At 39.5% G+C, this 23,545-nt stretch overlaps 1 protein-coding gene across 3 annotated transcripts in view; it reads left to right on the forward strand.

The window, feature by feature from the left end:
• SLIT3 (slit guidance ligand 3) overlaps positions 1-23,545 on the forward strand; it is a 518,859-nt gene that overhangs the window by 18,626 nt on the left and 476,688 nt on the right. For all 3 annotated transcript variants that reach the window (XM_057415154.1, XM_057415155.1, XM_057415156.1), the window contains 2 exons: positions 8,925-8,996; positions 13,135-13,206. In XM_057415154.1, the coding sequence (XP_057271137.1) occupies positions 8,925-8,996; positions 13,135-13,206 (144 nt within the window). The remainder of the gene's footprint in view (positions 1-8,924; positions 8,997-13,134; positions 13,207-23,545) is intronic.

The raw sequence follows: 23,545 nt of genomic DNA on the forward strand, positions 1-23,545 counted from the left end.
TTCCCACCCCCTACCATGGGAGGTTCCTTTTCTGCTGAGCAACACCCTAACCCTACTACAAAGCAGCTCCCTGGTCAGACAGTGCCCCACCTCGAGTTGTTGCATGGGGAGGACTTTTTTCTCTTGAACTAGATGATGTGAAATGTTCATAGAGTACCAGTCTTCCAAGAAGTCAGAAAAAAAAAAAATGAATCCCTGTGCTCCTTTGCCAAGTCAATTGCTTGTTTTAAGAAGAAAAAATAGCTTAAAAAGTCTTAAATGGAGATGGGAGGTACTGTCTTTTTTAAAATATGAAATTGCTTCAGCTGAACATGATTTTGAAGTTTTTTGTTTTTTTTTCTTTACAAATGATGCTCATACTTGCCCAAGTGATTTGGAAACTAATGGGGTTTGTGTAGTTCATAAAATCCAGTTCCAGGAGTTTATTTGCTGCATTGCAAAAGCTGAGATGGAAATACGTTAAATGTGGAGATATGCAGATTGTGCTGCCAGAGGGCTGCAGGGTAGTGCTGTAATTGAGTAGTTTATCATGGTGACTTTGAAGTTCTTGGATTGAAGGCATAAGAGAATTGCTGAGCGCTAGCTATAGGGAATTATAGCCATTTAAGGTTAAGAGGGTAGTGGCAGTCCGTACCCATTAAAGACAAATTAACTTCATAGCAGGAATCCTGGAAAATGGTTAAAATAATAAAACAGATACTGCAGAGGGTTTCCAGAAGCTCTTCTGTGGACACGTTCACACATGGCAGTGGGTTTTTCTCCTTTTAATGGGTGTGGTTAGCATGTTCCCAAGCTAAGAGGAAGCGGACTTGTAAAGAGAAGAGGAAGGCTTTACTTAAGAACCATTTGCTTCCAACCTTGCGGGTAGCTTTCATAACAATCCAGAAGGTATTCTTCGTGGCTTTAAGTTTGTGGAGTGCAAGTGAATGGTTAACTTACCTGTGAAAATGCATGTTTCCCCCAGCTCAGACGTGTTGTCTTTGTGTTCATGGTTACCTTGCATAGGGACTGGGGGCTGGGAAGAAAATCAAACAGGAACATTTTCAGCGGATGACTCAGCTGTCACTCTAGCAGGTGGCTTGGATCCACAAAGTCCTTTAGCACTGTAATGGCAGAACAATACAAGCCTTGTTTCCCAGGAATGTGTGCTGCAGGAGGTAGTTGGACCAATTGCGCTAATGAAAAATATCAGTAACTCTTTTGAGTCAGGAATCTGTATTCAGTTGTTATCACTTCAGATTTAGCTCCCGCATTTTGCATGTTGCTGCCACCAAGTTGATTTATAACTGAAAATGAATCCCTTGGAATGGTTTACAAATGAATCATAACAAAGCATGTGTGCTACATCCTCGCATTTGAGGGAAGGTTATTTTTCTTCTGTTCTTCATAAACTTTTTGAAGTTCCAAGAGTTATGTCCTGGCTGAGGGTTGTTTTGATGTGAGTTCTAGATGGTGGGTTGAGTACTGACCTGTTTGATTCTTAGGGGACAGCAGAGATGTTTATTAACTCCCAGTGAGCTGCCTGTGTGACATAGCAGTTTTGTATGTCCCTTGTTGAAAAATGCTGACCAACAAGATGAAGACAAATGCATCTTCCCTGCGGGATACGTGGGATGTTGAGTTAATCAAGATTCTTTCCAGAGTGTTGGGGTTTATGCTGATGCGCTTGTTTCAAATGTGACACAATGTATACAGCTTTGAGCTGGTATGTGGTAGCCACTTTGAAAACTTAGCTGGAACAGAAACTAAATGTCATGTTTGAGGTTCTTGACTGGAAATGCATACATACCTTACTTAGGAAGCAGTTGGACAGGAAAGAATCCTAGTGCTGTGTAACTTGGGTAAGAGCTGTCGTTTGAAGTGTATGGCAGTTAATTTTTCTTAAATACAGTCTGTAGTTTCTCTACTGCTCTTACCGAGTTCTTTCAACAAACATCTGAGGACTTGAATGAAGTTGCAGCTGGTGCTCTGGATTCCCTCCTCCTTAGAGAGCAGGTCATTTTCACTTTGCATGTATTTTCAGTTTTTGCCCTATCTTCCTAGGTTAAAGACAAACAGATCAATAAATACTTTCTGATAAACTTCCCATCTTGGACCTGTGCTTGTCATTGAGATGCAAAAATCAGCTACTGTCAAGGAATTCTTGGACATCGGAGGTATCTTCAGTGTTGGTGTTAGGAATGCCGCTGTGTTTGCCACATTGGCACCTGAGAGTTTCTGAAAAGGAGGAAAACTTTGTTGCTCTAGAACAACATGTATTGACAGCAATGGCTTTAAGCAAATGAAAGAATTGTGGTTCTTCTAGAAAGAGAACTAAATTTAAGCAACTTGTTTCCTGACCAAAAGCTAACAGGGTTAGGCCTGGAGTCTGATGGTTTTCCACATCAGAACAAATTGTAACTTAAAGATGCATGGAGTAGAAGCTTGTCTTAAAGCAAATGCGCCACTTGAAGGAAGACATCCGACTGAGAGTCTCTTGTGTGCCTGTGAACCTGGACAGTGCCCATTCCTCACAGGCTTACAAACCAAATCTTTGGGCACAATCTTTGGATTATCTTGGAGACTATAATACATATGGGGCTCAGCAGGTAGCAAAATGATGTCTGAGTAATAGGAACTTGCTATAACCTAGTAGGTTTTGTATCCTTGTATATGAAAGGATTTGAATATTGCATAAGGATTCTTTATTCTAAGTATTGAATTATTGATTTGAAGATTGTTGCAAGACTTCAGTATCTGCCTTTGTTATTGGCTCTTTTGTAAGAATGCTCATGTTCATTGCAGTGGTGATATGTTGTCAAATGCAATTCTGATCTTCTATATTGGACACATAGAGGCTATGTAAGAGGAGCATGTGTTACTTGCCAACGTACGTGAGTCTGGCAGACAGAAGCACGTAATGTGAAGTGACAAGTGGATTTATTTCTCAAGTCATAAACTTCCTACAGTCCAAGGAATAGGGTGGGGACTCGGAGCAGTGTCCGGATGTTTTGGAAGTGTTGAGTGGTGAAGCACAATAATTATCAACTGAAATTTCATCAGTGTGACAGAGGAAATGTGTGCATTCCTGGTGCTGTTTGAAGCTGTATAATGGTATGCTCCAGAGAATGTTGGTGCTTTAAAACATTTTAAAGGTTGTCTTAAGTTCACTAGATTGTCTTTAAAGAAGACTGAAAGGTGAAGCAAGTCAGAGGAATTCTTGCTATGAAGCAGGATTTGCTCCACTTGCTCCAAGCATCCCTGTTTGCAATAAGCGTGTATATTATGCGACTTAATCTTCAACAGCTACAAAATATGTATTGAATTAAATTGTTATTAGAACATAGCAGGACATGTTTATGAGTAGAATTCCCTTTAATAGTTCATCTGAAGTCACTTTCATGGTGTCTTGTACCATTCTGTCCAATTCATGTTTCTGTTCCCACTGAAATGATTCCTTCCATGCCTGTTCTCTCAAAGCTGCCACACCTGCATTGTCCTTAACATGTTACATGCTAAAGGGAAACAGATCAACAAGAGAGACCTGATACCAACAGCTTTACTAAAGCTGATGTAGATGACAGTTCCATTTTCTTTTAAGCGAGGGATATGAACTTTGCTGCTGACACACTAGAAGCGACCTGTGTTCCTTAATGGAGTTTTCTTTGATAGATGGTGGGACAATCTTATCTGAACATGAAATGACAAAGAGTAGTAGCTGGGCTTGTATGTATGTGGGGTGGGGTGGACGTGTTGAGCAAGATCTAACATCCTCTTGGCCTCACATACTATGCAAAACGCAGGAATTCTGCACAATAAGGACTGTATGTAGGATGAATATGTCTTCACGTATTTGTTGATGTTATAGATCAGATATAAATTCTGTTCTCCTTTAGTGTATAATTTCCCCGTGCCTTTGACTCAGATGATTTCCAAGCTGTGCTTGCTTCCAACGGTTCTTATGAATAGCAGTATGTTTGAAAGGCAACCAAGATTAGATGTTAAGGTTTAGGTTTTTGTAGTTGAAACCCGCTAGTGAGCACATAATCAGCTGCCAAACTTTATAAAGGAAATATAAAATATTATGATGCCCACAAATACCAGCTGTAAACCACTAATGTCTGCATTAGTTGAGTAACTTCAGTCACAAAGTTTAATTGACTGAGGGGGTAACCTGTGGCAGTCTGCTGCTTTGCAGCAGTGTTAGACCTACTGCGAACAGGAGGAGGAAGTGTTACATAGTAGTTCAAGGTTTTAGTCTGTGTTTCTTCAAATGGCAGACAAGCCTTGAGGGAGAGCATGCTGGAGCAGGCACATGTTCAGAAGGTGAACACTGCTTTCTAAAACAGAGACAGAGACGGCAGTTATCAGTTAAATCCTAAATGGTCTAGGCAAAGTGAGCTTCATGAACAATGGCTCTCTTCAAGTTAGAGCATCGTCCAAGTAATTTCACTTACAGAAATGGAAGCCTTTGACTTGCACACTAACCTTCAGAAGGCATTAATAGAATGGTTGCTATTATGTATACAGAGTAAGGTGGGCCAGTCTGCGGGAGTAGAGGAGAAAGCAGTCTGAAGATATGTATTGATCAAGGAATGTTAAAATCTTCAGAATAGGGCATTGCAGGTTTCACCTGAGGAAGAATGTTGAATAGCAGGAGTGTTCCTGGGGCTGAAAGTAGAGAGGAATAGAGCTGGTGTGTGAGACTGGTCTCAGGCTGGGTGGAAGGTGTGGTGTGGTGGGGAGATTGCTGTGTATTGTGGCAGGAATGTGGTTCTGCATGTAGTCATTTAACCTGAGTAAAGCTATGCTTTGGAATTAGGTCTTACAAAATGGACAGAAGTGGGGCCAACGACACTCTGTTGCCACATACACCTCAACTGTCTCCTGCCTGCCTTGGAGAACTCTGACTATCTTAATGCTGTGTTTTGCTAGACCCTCTGTGATATAGAGACGAGGGAAAACTTCTGAAGGAATGGCATGAAAAGCAGATGGGAAACAACATGCAAGTAAAGCACAAGCTGTTTATGCGTGGCTTATTTCAGATTTAATTCTTTCCAATGCTTCCTGCAATCGGGTCATGCTGGCGCACCAGTGAGTAGTTAATGATGCACTAGGGTGGAAGAACTGAACTGAGAACAGAAGAGGAAATTAAGCTGGAAAATCTGAAAAATGTAGGCAGTGATTCAAAGGTATTCCTGGGGAAAAGCACGATTCAATCAACAGGATCAAGGCAGTGGAAGAAGATGGCTGGTACATGCAATGGCGGTGGATGTTTTGTGGGTTTTCTTTAATGGACGTTTTTAAGGCATAATTGACACAGGTCAACCAAGGATACTGGCTGTCTTGTTCATTTAGCTGAAATGTAGGGATTTCTCCCCCCATCTCCTTTTAGTACCCATTTGTGCTTAAGAAAATGGGTTTCTTGACAGGAAAATGTTTCTTCTATTACTTAACTATGTCCTATGCAAAGATGCATAAACAAAATCCTAAAATTTTATCTGTTTTTAAACAATTTTATGACTTAAGAATTTTATTAGTATTACTTTGACATTTATCAATAGCAATCAGAAACAGATTATATAGAAATATTACAAAACACTTGTTGATTCACTCCAGTCTATTATTCATGCTTCAAATACTGTTAATGTCTTGCTTATACCTTAGAAACACCCACTGTAGGATTGATGCAAAAAATACTATCTCTCTCTATAAGGCTTCTGTTTTTAATGGAAGAATTCAGTCAAGAGTTCTCATTATGGACAATTTGTAGAATTATCGGTTTGAATTTTAGGGGTTGGTTGGTCTGTGTGTTTTTTTTTTAAGTAGCCCTTAATCTCTTCTTTCTTTTTGTTGTCTGTGGCAAATTAAGATGCTGTGGAAAAGATGGAGATCTTGAACTGCAGCTGGTTTGTCCCTGCCACAAATCTTGTAGACATCTAGGCTGGGATTTTGTCAGTGTGAAGTGTGAGTGTAATCATCGTCACTGTAGGCTTCTAAGCACCAGATATATACCTGCAGTTCTGAAGCAGCTCATACTGTATTAAGTTCTTGGGTTGAGTGGGTTTTTTAGCTTTTCAATTCCAGTAAGTGAATGCACCAGCATGTTAAAATGACAGTAAAAGGAGCTTAATTCCATATTTGTTTGCATCTGAGATTTAGGGAACATATCAGAAAACAATTATGTATGTTAGAAATAGGAAATATTTCTTCAGATGAGTACTATTGCCTGTACTCATCTAAATATCTACAGTTGTGATAGGTGGAGGGTAGTGTTTGTATTAGGAAAAACCTCTTTATTTTCATGGTTAGAAGCATTTGGGGAAGTTGTTAGATTATCAAGTCAGTCCTGTTTCTTCTATGCGTATTGAAAACATACCCTTTAACAAGGTGAAACTTCAAAATACATAACTGCCTTTATTTGATGATGTGGTCCACACTAGAAAAATTGCATTTGTTACCATGACAATTAGTTTTCATTTCATGCCTTAGAAGAATATTACTTCACGTCTGCAGAAAAAATATGATCTTGATTGAAAACGAATATTCATTTATGCTTGGACACTCACGTATTTCTTAGTAGTAGTTCTACCCTGCTAATAGGACCTCACCTGAGGTGGGAAAAGACTAGCTTAAGTGGCAGCCGTACCAGAAAGCTTTTGTGGAACTGCATGTGTGATGGGGAATTACTGGAAATTGTGCAGCCAGGAGCACTTTTCCGCCGTGCAGGCTGGGATGTGAATGATTACAAATGATTAATCTGTTCTCAACACTTGAAGAGCTTTTGCAGTGTTTGCTATATTACTTGCCAGGCACTTAGAAGCATCCTAGACAGCCGTCTATGCAGCGTTTCTGCAAATACAAATGTGACAGTCGAGGCATTCCTGTAAGTTCTGATTTCTTCACCTTCCTTGGGTTCCTTTTTGTACCGAGATAATCACCTTGAAACTGCTCTTAGTAACACCCGTCTGATTTTCAGAAAGCATTTCAGGGTCGAGGTTAGTGCAGGTGTCAGATGATTGACAAACGTACTTAAAAGTAATACTGTAATCTGTAATCTTTTTGTTATTGAATTTTACTAGAAATGGGAGAGAAGTGGAACCTTTTAAATACAAGAGAGTTGTATCCCAGTGCACATTAATGCAGGAGCCATAGTAAAAGTAAATTGCATAGGAAAAGCCTCTACTTCCCGCTGTGGATCTGTGATCTCATAGTCTTTTTAGAAAATGAATGCCTAGCCTAATGGCTATTTTTTCCTATTAGATTATTTTCATTTGATGGCAGTAGAGTGTGGAATTTATCACACCGTGCTGTTTACAATGCCTGATCTCTAGAAAAATACTGACTGTTTTTTTGGCATGAAAACTGTTACCCCAAAGGCTTGTATTTGTGAAATTCAGCAGCTTTTGGTAGACATGAGATGGGAGTCAGAATTAAAAAAAGGTTCCTCTAATAGTAGAAAATTGATTTCTCATGAAAGGCTCTTTGTATCCAGCGGAACTGACACTTGGAACTCATTTGTAGTGACCTGATGGAGAGTATCTGGTTTTATTAATTGTAAGTTTGCTGCATATTGCTTATTCTGTTAAATAAGCATGGCTGAAACCAAGGAAGAAAGATGAGCTGCGTGTCTTGTCTCTCTCTGTTAGCACTAGGGTAGGTAGGAACATCTGCACAGAAAGAAACTACAAAGAAACCCCAAACCCCAGTCCCCAGGACATGTTCAACTGGGAGAACTGTAGTGGAGTCTAACAGAGCAAGTCTAGGAGACAGAAAACAGCAACTCAGGAGCACCAGAAGGTATTTGGGATACTCTTTTGAAATGAAATGACAGAAAGACTCGTTTCGTTGGGAAACAAAAGGGATTATTCTTGGTTGTCTGTGACTCTAAAGGCTCCAAAGTTAGTGTACTGAGAGCTATCCTTCAGTATAAGATCAGTCTTGCAAGGAGAATTAGTTTATAAATACCTTTATTTTGAATTTGACTCAATTTTAAAACTAGGGTGTTTTATCTTGAATCTGTTTTACTAAGATATAAGTTTAAACTGGAAATTTGTATATATTTTTTGGTGTGCTCACTCCAAAGCAAAGCTGCAGACAAAAGGGCAGCTCCAGTCTGGTTAACACTGGATTTTCCCTGTTGTGGGAAAGATTCCAGTTAGTAATTTTGAATCTGGAGCATAAATTAGCACAGACTGAAAGAGAGTGCAGGAGGTAATGCTTGGTATGTGACCACACGAGGAAAGTGTGTTGGCACATAGCAGAGGTGTTAGGAAATTGAGAGTTTAAAGACAGAAGGTGGGAACTGGCAAAGGGTGAGCACACTTGGGAAGCAGGGCAGTGGGATTAACAGTATCTTCTGAAAACCAGCATTTCCGAAAAACTGGGATCAGGAGGCTGAAGGTGCTTGAAAAAAAAAACCCTAAACAAATCAAAGCAAGCCAACCAACCCAACAAACCATAACCTTGCAAATCTTCCAATCATCTGGGTAGGATCACGCAGAGGAGTCACTAAAGTAAGTGTTCTCTTCTCAAGGTCTGTGTAGCTTAAGTTTCTGTGGCAGGCTAGACTCCCTTGGGTTTAGCATAACCCCAGTTTGACCTTCATTTTGTGGCTCAATACTCTTTCAGCTGTATTACACTGATTGGGTCTTGAGTGTATTTAGCCTCTTACAAGATTGCAGTCTTGAGGGAGAAAGAAACATAGAGTGAGGACTGGTACTAGAAACAAAAATGAAAAAAACTCCTTGTATGAGAGCAATGTACTCAGAGAAGGAGGCAAAATGCATCAGGATTGATGTCTTGCTTTTTTGAGCTTTTACTGAAAACATTAGTTTGCCCAGTTTGAGCAGCTGATGGATGGTCCAGTGATGGAGATACTTTCTGCTAACCAAATTTTGGAGGTCTGATACAGTGTCTGAATGCTGTTTCTTTTTCCTTTGCAGTGATCTAGAAAAAAATAACATCACAAGAATCACGAAGACAGACTTCACAGGACTGAAGAATCTCCGTGTCTTGTGAGTACAACACAAAGCTTGTCTTTCTTTACAAGACTCTTTTAGGGTGCTGGTCCTGAGAATGTCCATAGTTCTAGAGTTCGGATGCTAGTAACTTCTGCACATCATTCAGTTGTTTGTATTGTTTTAAATCAGGCAGCTGGAACAGTTTGTGTAGTGAAACAGTAAAGTTTAGTTCCATGCTGAAGTCTGAAAGTAGTTTCAGAGCTATTTGTGTTTCTCACTGGCTTTTAATCAATCTTGAGGTAAAAAGTTCAGTCCACTTGCCAATCACTGATCATAGATCAATTACACTGAAGCACTAGCAAACAGGACTTTCAGACTTAGTCACTTTAAGGTCCAGTGCCGTTAATAGCACTTTTGCAGAAGATGAAGCAGAATTTGACTAAAAGACAGCTTATTTGTATACAAGCTGCCTTGCTGCTCTTTGTCTGATATGGAGTAATAAATACAAAAAGATTTAGGTAGTGCTGTCTTTTGATCTGGAAGAGCTTAGCTGTGCTTCTGAATGGGCCTTTTGAACATCAAAAAGGCAAACATCAGTCTATAGAATTTGTCATTCTGGATTTCCTGTTTTCTCTTCTGTGAACCTCAGATGGCACCGCTAATTTAGTGATGAAAATCAGGCCTACTTGAGACATATTTATTGTACTTATACATAGAATTTTTTTCTTAAGAAAATAATCTTGGGTTAGAAGAACCAGAAATAGATTTTGAAGATGTTTCAGTTCTTTCAGGACTTTTCCCCTTTAATTTTCTTGAACAAGTAATTTAGATCCACTTCACATCAACACAGAAGCAGACCTAGATATTGAAGCTTCTGCCAGAAATACTGTGGGGATCTTCTATTTGCTTCGTGAAAATTAAGTTCATTGCATTACTTTTATATGTAAAATCCAGTATCTAGCTTTAAACATTTGGGCATGTATGAGAGGGTGGAGGAAAAAAGGCAGATGAGAGATTTAGAATAGTTTTGAATGTAGTGTGCTGAATTAGTTGAGGCTGAGCCCTTAGGAACTTGGTGTTTCTGGAGCTCTCATTTAAAGTAACTCTTGGTTTCTGCCTTCACTGGGCTTGTGTTTGGTCACTGAGTGACTGAATGCTGCTGTTGGGGTGCAAATGTGCAAGCTTCTCAATGAGAAACATTGATGTGTTATCGAGGAGATTGTATATACATGTGTGTTCATAAGCAGTGGCTGAGATGTTTATATTGAAAACGTTTCTGAAACATCCAAGTTATTTATGTTGACAGTAACCAATGGATTAAGCTCAAATTTCTAATCTTATTTTAAAAGAAACAAGAATTGATACCTAGTTCTGTTTAGCAAGTTGCATGATAGTGACTACATTCTGTGTGTGTGGTGTCTAGCTCACCAGCCGTACGTCACTAAACCATTGCACTCTAATTCCAAGTTTTAGTGACAGAGACAGAAACCTAATCTTGAGTTGGTCCCAGCGCTGGCAGAGGCAGGTTCGTTTAGCACTCTGTTGACCCCTTCTGAAACAAACAGCTATCAAAAATCAAGAAACACCCAAGTAATCTGTCCTGGTTTAAGCCCAGCCGGTAACTGAGCACCACACAGCCGCTCACTCACTCACCTTTCCCCCCAGTTTGGGATGGGGAGGAGAATAGAAAGAATATAAATCCCATGGGTTGAGACAAGAACAGTCCAATAACTAAAGTGTAATACAAAACTGCTACTACTAATAATAATGAGAAGGGAAATAACATGGGGAGAGAATATAAAACTAAAAAGGGAAAGGTAAAAAACCAATAAACAGAAGTGACACAAGCCTGATACAGCCGCTCACCACCCGACGACTGATACCCAGCCTGACACAAACAGTGATCTGCCCTTGTGGGTAACTCCCCCCAGGTTTTATACTGGGCATGACGTGCTGTGGTGTGGAATACACCTTTGGCTCGTTTGCATCAGGTGTCCTGGCTCTGCTTCCTCCTGGCTTCTTGTGCGCCTCCTCACTGGCAGAGCATGAGATGGAAAAGTCCTCGATCAGAGTAAGTGCTACTGAGCAACAACTAAAACTTTGGTGTGTTATCAGCATTGTTCTCAGACTTAAAACGCTCAGATGTAACACACTGCTTAACACAGTGCTACTTAACACACAGTAGTGCTGCACCAGCTACTGGGAAGGAGAAAAATAACCAGGACATGACCAGCTGCACCCAGGACATAATCTCACCAGCTCACTGGAGATTCCTTTGTGTAATTCTGAGGATTGCCCTCTGCAGTCAATGTTTTACTTTGAGTATCTTCTAAAATAAGCCTTAAAACTGCACCTGTTGAACTGTGAATGAATGAATTGAATTGAGATCAGTCTTTTCTCCTACTACCTCAACACTTTTGAGCAAGTTGTCATATACTAAGAAAACGTTTCAAATCTATTGGAAGACTTTTTGTTCCTGTGGTGTTTCTCTCCTCTCTAACAGTGGAGTTACTTAGATTTCCTTGGCTCCCATCCCAACTGTCAATACCAGTTTGCAAGTCTATTGAAATGCATGTACTATATTATCGTTAGTGTCAGTAGTTGTCTTGGTTTGGTTGAGTTTTTTATAGTGTCAGACATTGTCTAATGCTGTTGCAGTCATTTATCCTGAATGCCTGTAACAATAAGCAAAATAAGGCTTGCCATCTTTACATGATGTTTCTTTTTGTTCTGTATGCAGTACAGGTTTTTGTAACATGTTCATTCAGTCTTTGAGGAGTGAGGTGTTTGCTATACAAGTCATAAGAAATAAAACCAGAATGTACCCATTAAAAACAGATCTATCCCCATGTGCAATGGGGATATAGTTGAAAGCACAGAAACATAAAACATGTCCCAGAGTTCCTAGAAAGGAAGTCTAGTTCTCTTTTCGGACAAAAAACAAATGATCTGGAAACGGGTAGAATAGTGCAACAGAAACCAGCTTCCAGTCTCAAACTGACAACATACATGCAAAATATTCCTTTGTGCATGTTTTCCTTTTAGCCCTTGTAACTTCATCGTGTTTCGCTTTCCTTGTGCAGTTTTTCTTACCCCTCCTTTTAAGAGCATACCTCTCTGCTTCACGTGTTTGGGGTTTCTAAATTTCACTTTTTGATCTTCTTATGTGGTTTTAGCTGTGGAATACTCTCTTGCTGTCTCTCTTCTCAACTGCTATCCAGTTGAACCGCTCTGAGCATCTCATAGGGTTGGGAGTGGAGGAGTGGCTGTTGGGAACAGGCAAAAACGGTGCTTTTTGCACGAGTTAGTCTTGGCTGAGCCCAGACTTACTATGTGTCAAGTTCTTCCTTTCTGTGTTACAGCTAAAGCCACATAAAATGTTCAGAGGGCCTAGAGACCAAGTCTATGTATGTGAATGCTCTTACAGAAGCAGAATATGGGTGTGTGAGAGGAAAATTTGGCTTAAATGGAGCTGTTGGTCTTTCTATTCCTTGGCTTCCACTATACCTCTAAAGAGCATTTCAGCTGTGTAAATGAACAGTCGTTTCCTGTACAGTGTGAATCAAAGAGGAGCGAGTCTCCATTGCTTGTAACTTCTCCTTGTCTTAGTCTCAGAGGTGAAAAAAGGCTGGGTCAGATGCAGTGGAAACCAGGGACTCTTCCCTTAGGGTTTTACACCATGTTGTACGGCAGGACTATACAGGGCTGTGACACATAGCTGCCGTGGCTGTATTTCTAGAGGGCTTGAACCCCTTTGGATTGCTTATGAGTGGTTTACTCTGGGTCAAGCCTGAAGTTTTTGCAGAACACAAAGCCTGGACAAAAATATGTTGACATTGAGTAGGTTCCTGCTATGGACTGTAGGAGTCAGTTATCTCAATTGCATTACATAAACAAAGAGTAATATACTAAAGATGTAACAATCAGCTTCAAGACAAACACCTTTCTGAGCATAATGGTTATGGCTATAAAAGTTTAGGAACAAAAACAGTTCCCAAATCTGGCAGTCAGGAGGCAATGTTTGACTCACTTTCTTGTTACTGACCAAGAGAAACAGTGCCATGTTTTTAATCATCTCTGATTATAACTGTTACTTGTACTTCTGTGAAATGGCTTTGTAGCATATGTGAAGAGAAGCAGGGAAGCTTTTGTATTCTGTTGTCTTAAAATTAACTTTTTTCTGGAATTGCAGACACTTAGAAGAAAATCAGATTAGCGTGATTGAACGTGGAGCGTTTCAGGATCTAAAACAACTTGAACGGCTGTAAGTATGTCTATTTCTATATCTGTGGGAAATCTACAGGTTTTCTACCTCACTGTTAATGGTCATTTACAGTATTTCATGATGATAAAGTAAACTTCTTTCAAGAAAAGAGAGGGGTGCCTGTTTAAATTCAGATACGCTTTTAAACCCCATTGAATTTATATTGCATGATACTTAATAGTTGAAGTAAAATGTGTAATTGCTTGCCAAGAAAATGTAACTGTCAGTGACACCAGAATCTTAATAACATTATCAAAAGGTCATTATCTGGGCAACTGTTTAGATTGGTATGTAGGTGAAAGAAGATATGTTTATAACAATTTCATATTATATGTAGATTATATATTTGTATTCATCTATATATAAAATCTATGATAATGGAAATTGAAGTTGTCTCTTCTGAGAACAACAGTGTTTCTAACACATAATTTTCTCCTTAGCTTCATTTGCTTTCAAGTTGCACAATGCCAGTGATACTAGTGAATGCCAGGGTATAATGCAAGACTTGGTGGAGATGACATTTTGGTTTTCCTTTGCTTTTGGCAGCAGTTTAATTTATTAAAAAAAGGTGACACTAAGAGGGGTCTTAATCCAGGATCTGATTTATAGAAACTACTGGCCCTGCAAGCGGATAAACTTCAGTATCAGGAAGTACCACAGTAGTGCTATATCCAATTGCTCCTCTGAGCAGTCTGTACTGTTTAGCATTGTCATGAAGCTGTAAACTGACATACTTCTGAGAATTACTCTTTGTTAGAGGTAGGTGACTAGCATAAAATCTCATGCTGGTTTGGAGCACTGTTTGTTAAATGGAGAAGCAGGTTTTTGTGCTTGGTAACTGTTACCTGCAAGGCATTTGTTGCAGGACTTGGTGTTTTCTAATTCTTATTTTCTAAAGCATCTTTCAAAAGTTAAGTTCCCACTAGAGATTGAGAGAAGTGTGGAGTATTGAGCATATACTGTACTAAAACTGTTTCAGATGGGCTCAGAATTAGATTCTCATTTAAGTTGTTTAACTAGTGCATTGAACTTTTTACATGAATTTACTCAGGGTTTTGGTCTTGAATTTCAAAGCTCCATTTATGGCAATAAGGGAGGTGAATTTTAAATTGTGATTATAACCCATTTTTACCTATATTCAGTTAGAAAGCACTTTCAGGAAAAGAGTTTCACCAGAGCTGATTTCTCTCATGTTTCCTGGGCAATAAAGAATGAACAGTTTAATTTTCCAAAATTAAGCATAGCCTGACACTGTAGAAAACAGTTTGTTCATGTTATATGTCATCTGCGCAAGTCAGTATACTGAATGCATCGTAGTTTTAAGCTCATTCTATATATATATGTATGTGTGTGTCTATATATCTAAACAAACCTTTCTCTATTTGGACAGAGATAGATGTAGTTAAACTATGGAATGAGTTCAGAAAATATCTGGGAGAAGGGCTAGCTGTTAGAAACCAGAAATAATACTCAAATGTTATCTTAGTGTGTTGTTTTCTGAAGATCCTGCTCTTTTAGCAAGTGAAAATCATTATTTTGTGAAACCAGAAGTTAGGAAATGTGAAACCTTTGATAATGTCTCTTTAAGGATGTGAGGTTTCAAAGTCTCTCTCTTTTTCCTGTGTGGACTCTTAACTTGGCCTGTTGAACATACTGCATCTCTGCTTCTCTTTTAGGATTGCCTGTCATTAAAATATTTCCTAAATTAATGTAGTTATGAAAGGGAGGCCTGGAAACTTGCAACTTTTTTGTATTTTAGCTTAAATCATTTTTAGGACAAAACTATGAGTCAGTAGGCTTTGGAGAATGAACTGTGGAAAGTTTGGCATAACTTATAAAGGCTAAATTGCAACATTTTAGGTAATATTAAAGCTATTTTATTAAGTATTGTCAAACATTGCAAAATGTTAATGAAGAAAGTATGCTGTTTAAATTTTAAAAACCTGGCTTTTTTCCATTTAATTTCTTTCAAATAACAAATAAAAATTGCTTATACTGCTTCGATTTTGGAATAACATTCCTTTTTGATCTATTGAAGTAGATGCAAAAGTAATCATTAACTTTTGAAACACAGCAGCTGCATTGAGTCAGACTTGAAAAAAACAAGAGTAATTTCTATTCCTGGCAAGATACCATATATAAAGGTCTTCCATTCAAAGTAACAGTGGATGTATATTGTCCTACACCCGCCCCATGGTGATCATTCAAAGGACATACCCTTAGGCCAATATTATTTTAGTACAATATATTTTCACTTGTCTGGATAGTGAAGCAAATCCATCGTTATTAATGGAGTAAATGAACAGAATTCTGTCCTGTGTAATAGTAAATTTTCAGTCAGATGTCTGTAAAGCTCTTGGCCACTGCTGCCACAGGCACCAGGATGGTGCTTCTCCAGGTGTTTGGATTTGACTCTGACTTTTGTTTTTGTGGGAGATTAGTGCTCCCAATACCAGTTGGAGGCTCTAAAGGCATTGTTTAGATACAGAGCAGCATATTGCCAAAATTTTATATTAGCTTAATAAAGCTTGTCAATATCAGCTGAAGGAAGCGCATAGTGCAATTTATGGTAAAATGACGGATGGTACAAGGTTAAGAAATAATGTGGAATGTAGAAGCCACTTCTAACTTTAGCATGTTTGTACTCGGCTTTCCAAAGGCGCAGGAATTTTAGCCATCGCCTCTTAGTAAATTCAGTGGTTTGAGTAATAGAAGTTATTTTGCAGAGTCCTAAGAATTCTTCAGAATGACCAGTCATACTTACCACATTGGAAAACCAGAGGTGTTTCTAGTGGGTTTATTCCAATAAGTTTCTATAGTTCTATTCCAAAATACAAAGATTTGTGGTGAGGTAGTTGACCAGAAGAAGTTAAGAGGCAACATTAATGGATATAATTGGTGCATACCACTTACTACCCTCTACTTGTTGCACTGGTGTTGAGCCTCAGACAAGCCAGCAGTGCTTTGGTGCAGTGCAATACTGCGCCGCTTGCCAAGCCTATGGTTCAGTATGACTTGTGTGTGTCCATTGTCTCCTCTCAGGCTTGTTAGCTTCTCCTCAGGCTTCTCTAGTGATCACCTTTCCTTTAGCTCTGAAGTGCTTCTTTCCCCAAAATGCTCCTGGCTGATGTTGAACGACAGACTGGGCCGGGCAGATGTGTGCATCTGTTCAGTAAGTGGTTAAGAAGCTATGGAAATGTTCTGCTAAACTTTACAGTGCCACTTGTAAATTGTCGTAGTCATGTCCTTCTTGCCAGTAGCAGGGGAGCAGTTTCAGAACCACACCTTGTGCCTGTTGTGCGTGGAAGGCTTCAGAAGCTCCAGTTCTTTTTTAGCTAGTTTCCTTCTGCACTGTTTTTTTTCCCTTAGTAGTTAACTGTGAAAGGTCTGACTTTGATCCTCTTCCCTGGTTTTGTTTTTGGTGGTTTGAAGTAGCGTACATATGCCTGTACAAACACAGTGCTATACTGGTACAAAGTGTTACACCCACATTGATTTTGGATTTTAGCATTTCAGCTGTATGCTTTGCTATTAACACTCTGTATGGTTTAAAGATAAAATGATTCTGATATTCCGTGTACAGAGGGGATCAAGAAGAAAGAGGCATACTGGTGGGCCTAAAAGATGATCTGAGATTTTTTCCAGAGCCAGATGTATGGCACACATTTATGTGAAAAATGAGGCAGGATATAAGACACCAACAGATCCTGACTTTTCCACAGCCAACTGCCAGAAATTGTCACGTAGCTGCATTATCTTCAAAAGGCTGGACTTTGGCTGATGGCTGGTTCTTTCTACTCAAATTAGTGTCTGTAGCTAGCATAAAAGATCTCAACATCTGAAAATACTAAAAATATGTTTTGTTGTTTAGAGGAGGGGGGGAATGTGTAAGCATGGCCAAATCAAATCTTTTCTAAGTTGGAAAAAATGATTAGCTTTAACCAAATGAAAAACTAAAATCCAGATTTTAATCCTTGCCTATGCATGTATGGGCTTGATTTTGTGCTAAGACAGAGTTCAAAATGGAAGTTGCGTTTGACCTTTAACTGCAGAGATGCTATTGTGCATTGGGCCTTTGTAACTGGTTTCCCAAATGCTTGATTAAGGTATTAAAGTGTATTTATTTGGCATAGTGTGCTGTAAGATTGCTCTTAGTGACCAGAGATGCTAAGGAGAAGAATAAATTGCTTTGTGATGCTTCACAATCTGGATTTCATAAATTGAGATTGAAGAGGCTTTAAATAAATCATGTAATACAAAAAGCATCTTCCGTAATTAACATGCTGAGTGGAAAGATTGCTAAGTGCTTCAGAGGAGGGGCAAAACAATGAAAGCATTGGACAGTTCTTTGCTGTTGTAAACAAAGGCTTATTGCGAGTCTTTGGCAGCCTGGACAGATCTATAGTGTTTATACAGGCTTTGCAGTGTGTGCAGTGTAGATGCATTTCTGGAACTGTGTCCACAACCCGTATTTATGAAGCTGTATGCATTTGCAAATATCTAAGACAGTTTGAATGTAACCTTTCAGAAAAAAAGCTTTATTCTTTTATGTCTGCATTTCCCTATGACATTATGGATAGCATATCTAATTGGAGATCAGTGATCATAAAATGCTTATCTGGAAACGCTGGAGAACAAAGACACACTAAAATGGATTTAGAGCTGTGATCTGATGTTTAATCAATTTTATTACTTGCACACTTTCCTCTACCTTCTCAAGCTACCACATGTAAGTTGGTGTAGTACCAGGTTTGCTACCAAACTCTCCAGGATCAGGTGGTGCTTCAGGAGTGAGGATTGATAGCCTTGTGCCTGTGTTCTGCTACCCAGGCAGCTCCTGACACTGGACCTTCCCCTCTGAGGAGGATATGAATGGCATGAATTGGGGCTGCTTGGAGGCATGTTGAAGGTGCAGTGTCTTTGCATTTTGGAAGGATGGGTTTCTTTGCTGTCAAAGACGATAGCATTCCCCATTGATTCCTGAGGAACCAAGTATAGCATATGTCAGAATTTGAGTTACTGCTTCAGACTGGGCAGAATTACTTCTCGAACAATCTCCATCAATAGGATAAAACAAACTTGTGCTGCCTAATCCCAGATCACAGTCTGTGTGTCACTGATGTAATCTGTTGTAAATGGGCACAAACAGTTTCTATCAGAGACCTGTTGTAAATTTAGCCACTCTTTGTGGGAGCTGGCAAAGAGTTTAAACCCTGAAATTCGGTTTGCACCACTTTCAGGTGTGTTCTTGTTCTCCTGGTTTGAAGGATAGACTAATACTTGATTCTTGCACTGCCTGAGTCTGAGCTAGCAATGCGAAGCTCCTTGCTGCGTTGGCTTATGGCTGCAGCTTCAAGTATTATTTATTGATGTTGCTTAATATTTAATTAATATTGTTAATAATGGTTGTTGCATATCTTGTGAGATATTATTCCAGTTAAAACAGTAAAAAGGAATTCTATAACCAATGTGTGAAAAGGCAGTCTCTTTTATCTTGCTTTTTCAAGACAAGTTTAGCACTGCCTTTCAAAGGAGTGTCTGTGTGACTGCTTACGTTAGGATGAGTCTAACATGATGAATGAGAACATTTTGGGTGTGAGTATCCAAAGGGATGCTGTTGATTTTGCTCCTGGAGGCCAATGGGACAATCATGGAGCACACTGTATTGCACAGTATTCCTAATATTATGTGAGTCACTTCCATTCCTTTTTACTTTACAGTTTGGGGTTTGGCCAAGGCTTCCCTTTCAGACAATCCCTCTGAAAAATACATGGGAAAATCAGGACTTTATTTGGAGTGTTTGGTTTAACTTGCATGGGTACAGCATTACTGCTTTCTTAAGAGTGGTGGTGTTTTGAGGTGTGGGTCTTACCTTTCAAGTGGCCATAGTGTAGTTCTTAGCACTTAAGTGAGGACCACAATATAAGTAAGTAATCTTTATAATTTTCTCATCCTGGTAGCAGTAAAGTAGCAGCAACGCCCTCATACACAGTTCATGAGTTCCTTCGTCAATTTGCTGCACAAAACTTGTTCCACACTTTGACCCTGCTGCTGATTCACAACCAGAAGCCTAGAGGAAGGTTAAATCTTCTCTAATTTTTACTCTGGAGCAGTGTGCATTTACTGTTTCTGTGGAGTACAGGAAATCGTTCTCCCTATTTTCGCCTTTTGTCTTCTTCTCAGAGAGCAGCTATCCCAAAGTGACATCATGAGAGCTGTGTGAGTTCTAGTTCATCCTCTGTGGCAGAAGCCACACAAAAGCTCTTGACTTCTAATGTCCATGTGAAGATAAAAAGTTGAGTCCTGAAATGTTCATGTGTGAAAGCTCTGTAAATACATCACAGTGATATGTCACATCTTCCTGTAACATCATGCAGTTCTTTGGGCATCTGCATGAGAGGCACCTTCCTGGTTTTCTTTTGTGAGCCTGGATTACTACAGGTTTTACTGGTCTGTGTCATTACTTCTGCTTTCTCATTATTCTGCCATTCTTATTGCTGATCCAAGTGCTGTGATCTCCTACTCTGTGCTGTCTTCTTATGTACTGTAAAACCAGAGTGACTTTCTGGTCCCCAAACAGTCCATGTCTTGCTGCAGAGCTGTTCTGCTGTCTCTTGTGTATAGCTAAATCAGAGCTAGTCTACATCAATGCTTTTCCTTTCTTCCAAGAGGAAAGAGTTGTCTTTAGTTGTTTTGTGGGCTTGTAACTGGATAACACCTTCACTTTAAGTCTGAGATGTTTATGACTCATTATTGGAGCCGATGGTCTCTGAATTCTCCATGGAATCTTTCTAAATACTGGTAGGTAGATTCACCTAACCTTCAAACCACAAGTATCATTTCCAGCCAGACAAAGTATTTTGGAACTGGCTTGACTCGTTTGACTGGCTAAACTATGAGCCAAGACCTCCAGCCTTGTCCCTTCTTTCTTAAAGAGCCAATTTGTATGAATTTGCCTCTTGTGCTGTTGGAGTTATATATAAAATAACCAGCATGATCAAGATTTACTCTGTTAGCAGAGGGGCTGAGACCCAAGCCACTCCATCTCTTGTCAGCCTTCTATATCCTTCCAGAAAACTGCTTCATGGGCAGTTTTAATCCAAATGCCCAATCTTCGGAATTGTAGGAGGTACCTTATGAGATTGAGTGACTGTGACATAATACAGTAAATGCAATTCAGGGTTGAAGAACAGGGAAATGGAGAGGGGAGGAGGGGTAGGGAAATCCTAAAATGTTGGAGCTCTTACAGGACTAAAATAGAAGCTCACAGATGGTCAGCAGAAGGTTGGCTGTGTTCATGAAAGAGAGATCCATTGAAGGATGCTGAACATGAAAAACTTGATCCAGCTAAGACTATCTGAGAGAGGCTGCAAGCTAACAAAGCTGTGCTTGTGTGTCCTGTGCTTATGGTTCTGTATGCACCTGCATATTGGCACTGCTGGAAACAGGATGCTGCTCTAGGTGGGCTAGAAATCAGTTCCAATACTGGATGTTTTCTGATGTTTCATCTGTTGCAAGAAACTAAGCTGCTTATCATCTTTTCCAAATCTTATTCTCCTTGTACTGAACTATCTGCCTACAATTCAGGTACTAGGGATATCCTGTGCTTTTCTTGGAGAGGCCTGAGACTTCAGAAAGCTCTGCTGCTTTTTCATGGCTAGAGCAGAGGTGTTTCATGGACTTCAGCTGACCTTTGCCCTGCTAGGAAGCTCATGCTGGATATCTGACTGGAAAGGAGTGCCGTCAGGTCAGCAGTAACAAATCCTTGTTTCCTGTAAGACTTACTTAAAAATAATCCTAAGCAAAATCATTAGCTTCCCTGAGAAATGTGAACAGTAATGCAAAGATAAATAGCTACAAGATTTATTCAGGAGGTATGATGGCAACTGCTATACAAGATAGAAACGGTGGATTGCTTAGTGATACAGTCAGTATCTCAGTTTACATTGAGAATCACACAGAACAAAACTAATAGCAAGTACATGGTAGTTCTTGGTGTGTATGAGTGTGTGTGTGTGTCTCCAAATAAAATAGTAACAGATATTGATGGTTTGAGTGTGAATAGTACACTTGAGTAAATCACTGGGGAGGAGTGCAAATGTTGTGTCTTATTGAGACACATCTTGGCTCAGTCTGTCAGCTCACCTTTATTAATTCTTGGAAGGAAAGAAGGAAGCTCATTAATTTTATACTGCTCTTGATTCGATTCAACTTTATGTGCTGCTCTTGGCTCAAACAGCAAAAAGCAGTGCTCCCAAGGCATGGCTCACGTACTTCACTGCTCTCTCGCTACTGCACACTGGCTGCTCTGGAAGATTTCACCCAAATGTATTTTTCTTCTACTATTTAACTGCCAGGACTTCAGAGGAAAGTCGGTCATTTGTGTAAAGGACATAGCAGATATGGTGAGGAAAGGTTTTATATCTCTGCTGTTCCCCCAATTCAAGTACACAGTCAATATAAAATTGTGGTGGGGGAAGGGACATTTACAACTCTTAGTCCAAAAAGTTGTTCTGGTTGGAAAGGAATGTTGTAAGATCTCCAGTACATACATTTCCATATAGAGTCAAGATTCTCACAACAGCTAAGGTCTGAAGAAAATACTCCAGTATGGCCTGTTTCATGCAGATGTGCAGTTCAGATAGTGAATAATGTGTTCTATTATTGATATTAATTTATCAGGAAAATGTTACTTTGTTTTAGCTGAAGTAGAATGATACCGTCCGGTAATGGTAAATCACCTTCATATGTAGAGAGTAGTAAAATGCACGTCTCGAAATGTACTTAAAGCTTTAAGATAACATTAAATTCTTTTTGAAGTCCAAAATGTATCAATTTCCTTTTGAATTTTGTTCATTTCATATGTAGTGCAACTTCCAGTTTTAGCCTTTCCTACAGTATCTTTTGCTGTGAACTGTTAGTCCAACAGTGTGTGGTGGTCATTGCTGTGGTCCTGGTCCATTACAGCACCTAAGCAACTAGCTGTTGGCTACTTCAGATGTCAGTGCCACTTCTTGCAGCTCTGAAAAGATGTCCTGCCTCAGAACAGTGTTCAAAACGACTGTGGCCACAGCTTTGGTCAGTAGATATTCATAAGGACTCACTGATTGAACTTCAGATGATGTACCACAAGGCTGAGCTATCACTATAGCTTTGAAACAAAAGCATTACACTATTTTCCAGAAAGGCAAAATATAGAAGCGTGGCTCTTCTAGAGGAGCAAGAAAAAGCTTCAACACAAAAAAAAATACTGGGTCCTTTTTGGAGGCAAACTTTGGACATTGTGTGGGCACTGCGTGCTTGGAAGCAGCAGTGCTTAGGCGTATAATGTGGTCTGATGATAGCTTGGCCTCGGGTGAGAGCCATCTGCAATTTGGATCTCGATTTTGGCTATTTTCCTGATTTCAGAGCATATAACTTGAGCTTTTATTGAAATTAGCTAAGCATTATTTCAGGCATCGAAACATGTAATTGTCTTTGTACACAGCTGAGCCGTTGTTTGATGCTCATACAGGTTATGTGCTTGGAAATGGTTTCTATGTCTTAGGATAGTTTGAGAAAACAGTAAAAACTGCCTGTCCCTTTCTGTTACCCTATTAACATGGCAAACTGTCGGTTTGCCACCAAATTCTTTGATTGCTGTGCTTGTAGTTTCAGGACTGAGAAAGTAGTTGTGGATTAATTCAGGAAATTATTCATGGTCAACTTGGCAAAACCTGTTCCGTATCTATCAGCAGCAGGTTTGACAATGTCTGTGTCCTTGCTAATTGGAGAGACACTTTATATGCAGCTGTAGTTGATGTGAGTGGCACAAACATACTTACAGAGTAGAAATATCATTCTTTGCCTTCTACTGCTGCTAAATGCCTTACATGAGCTACATCTTGTGCACGCAATCTGGTGAGAAAATAGGAAGAACAGGTAAAAGAAGCAAGGGTATGCCTTGATCAGATGGTGGTCTGAGTGCCCTGAACTACCTGCTGCTTTGTTTCTGCTGGACTACCTTAATTTAGCCTGTTGCAGTGATAAACTAGTTCAAGGATGAATCCCTCCTGCTCTCTGTTGTCCTTAAATCAAGTGAACAAGAGCGATATTTCTTCATGTGTTTATTTTTATGGCACTGTTGTTGGAATATATTCTTAAATGATGTAGCAGCTGTCACTTTCTTACCATTTGGGGACTATTTGGTGAATAAAGTAGTTGTGAGAAACTACTTACACTGCTTTTTTGGAGATGTGTAGATGTGTAGTGGTTCTATCTTCTAATTGGTTATATGCATTTGGGAAAATGGCACTTCCAGATAACTGTGTTTATGTACTGTGGACTCCTGGAGTGCACT

Source organism: Pezoporus wallicus, unplaced genomic scaffold (assembly GCF_028554395.1).
Source record: "Pezoporus wallicus isolate ANWC-B61680 ecotype Strahan unplaced genomic scaffold, APGP_CSIRO_Pwel_v1 contig_4161, whole genome shotgun sequence".
NCBI classification, from domain to species: domain Eukaryota; kingdom Metazoa; phylum Chordata; class Aves; order Psittaciformes; family Psittacidae; genus Pezoporus; species Pezoporus wallicus.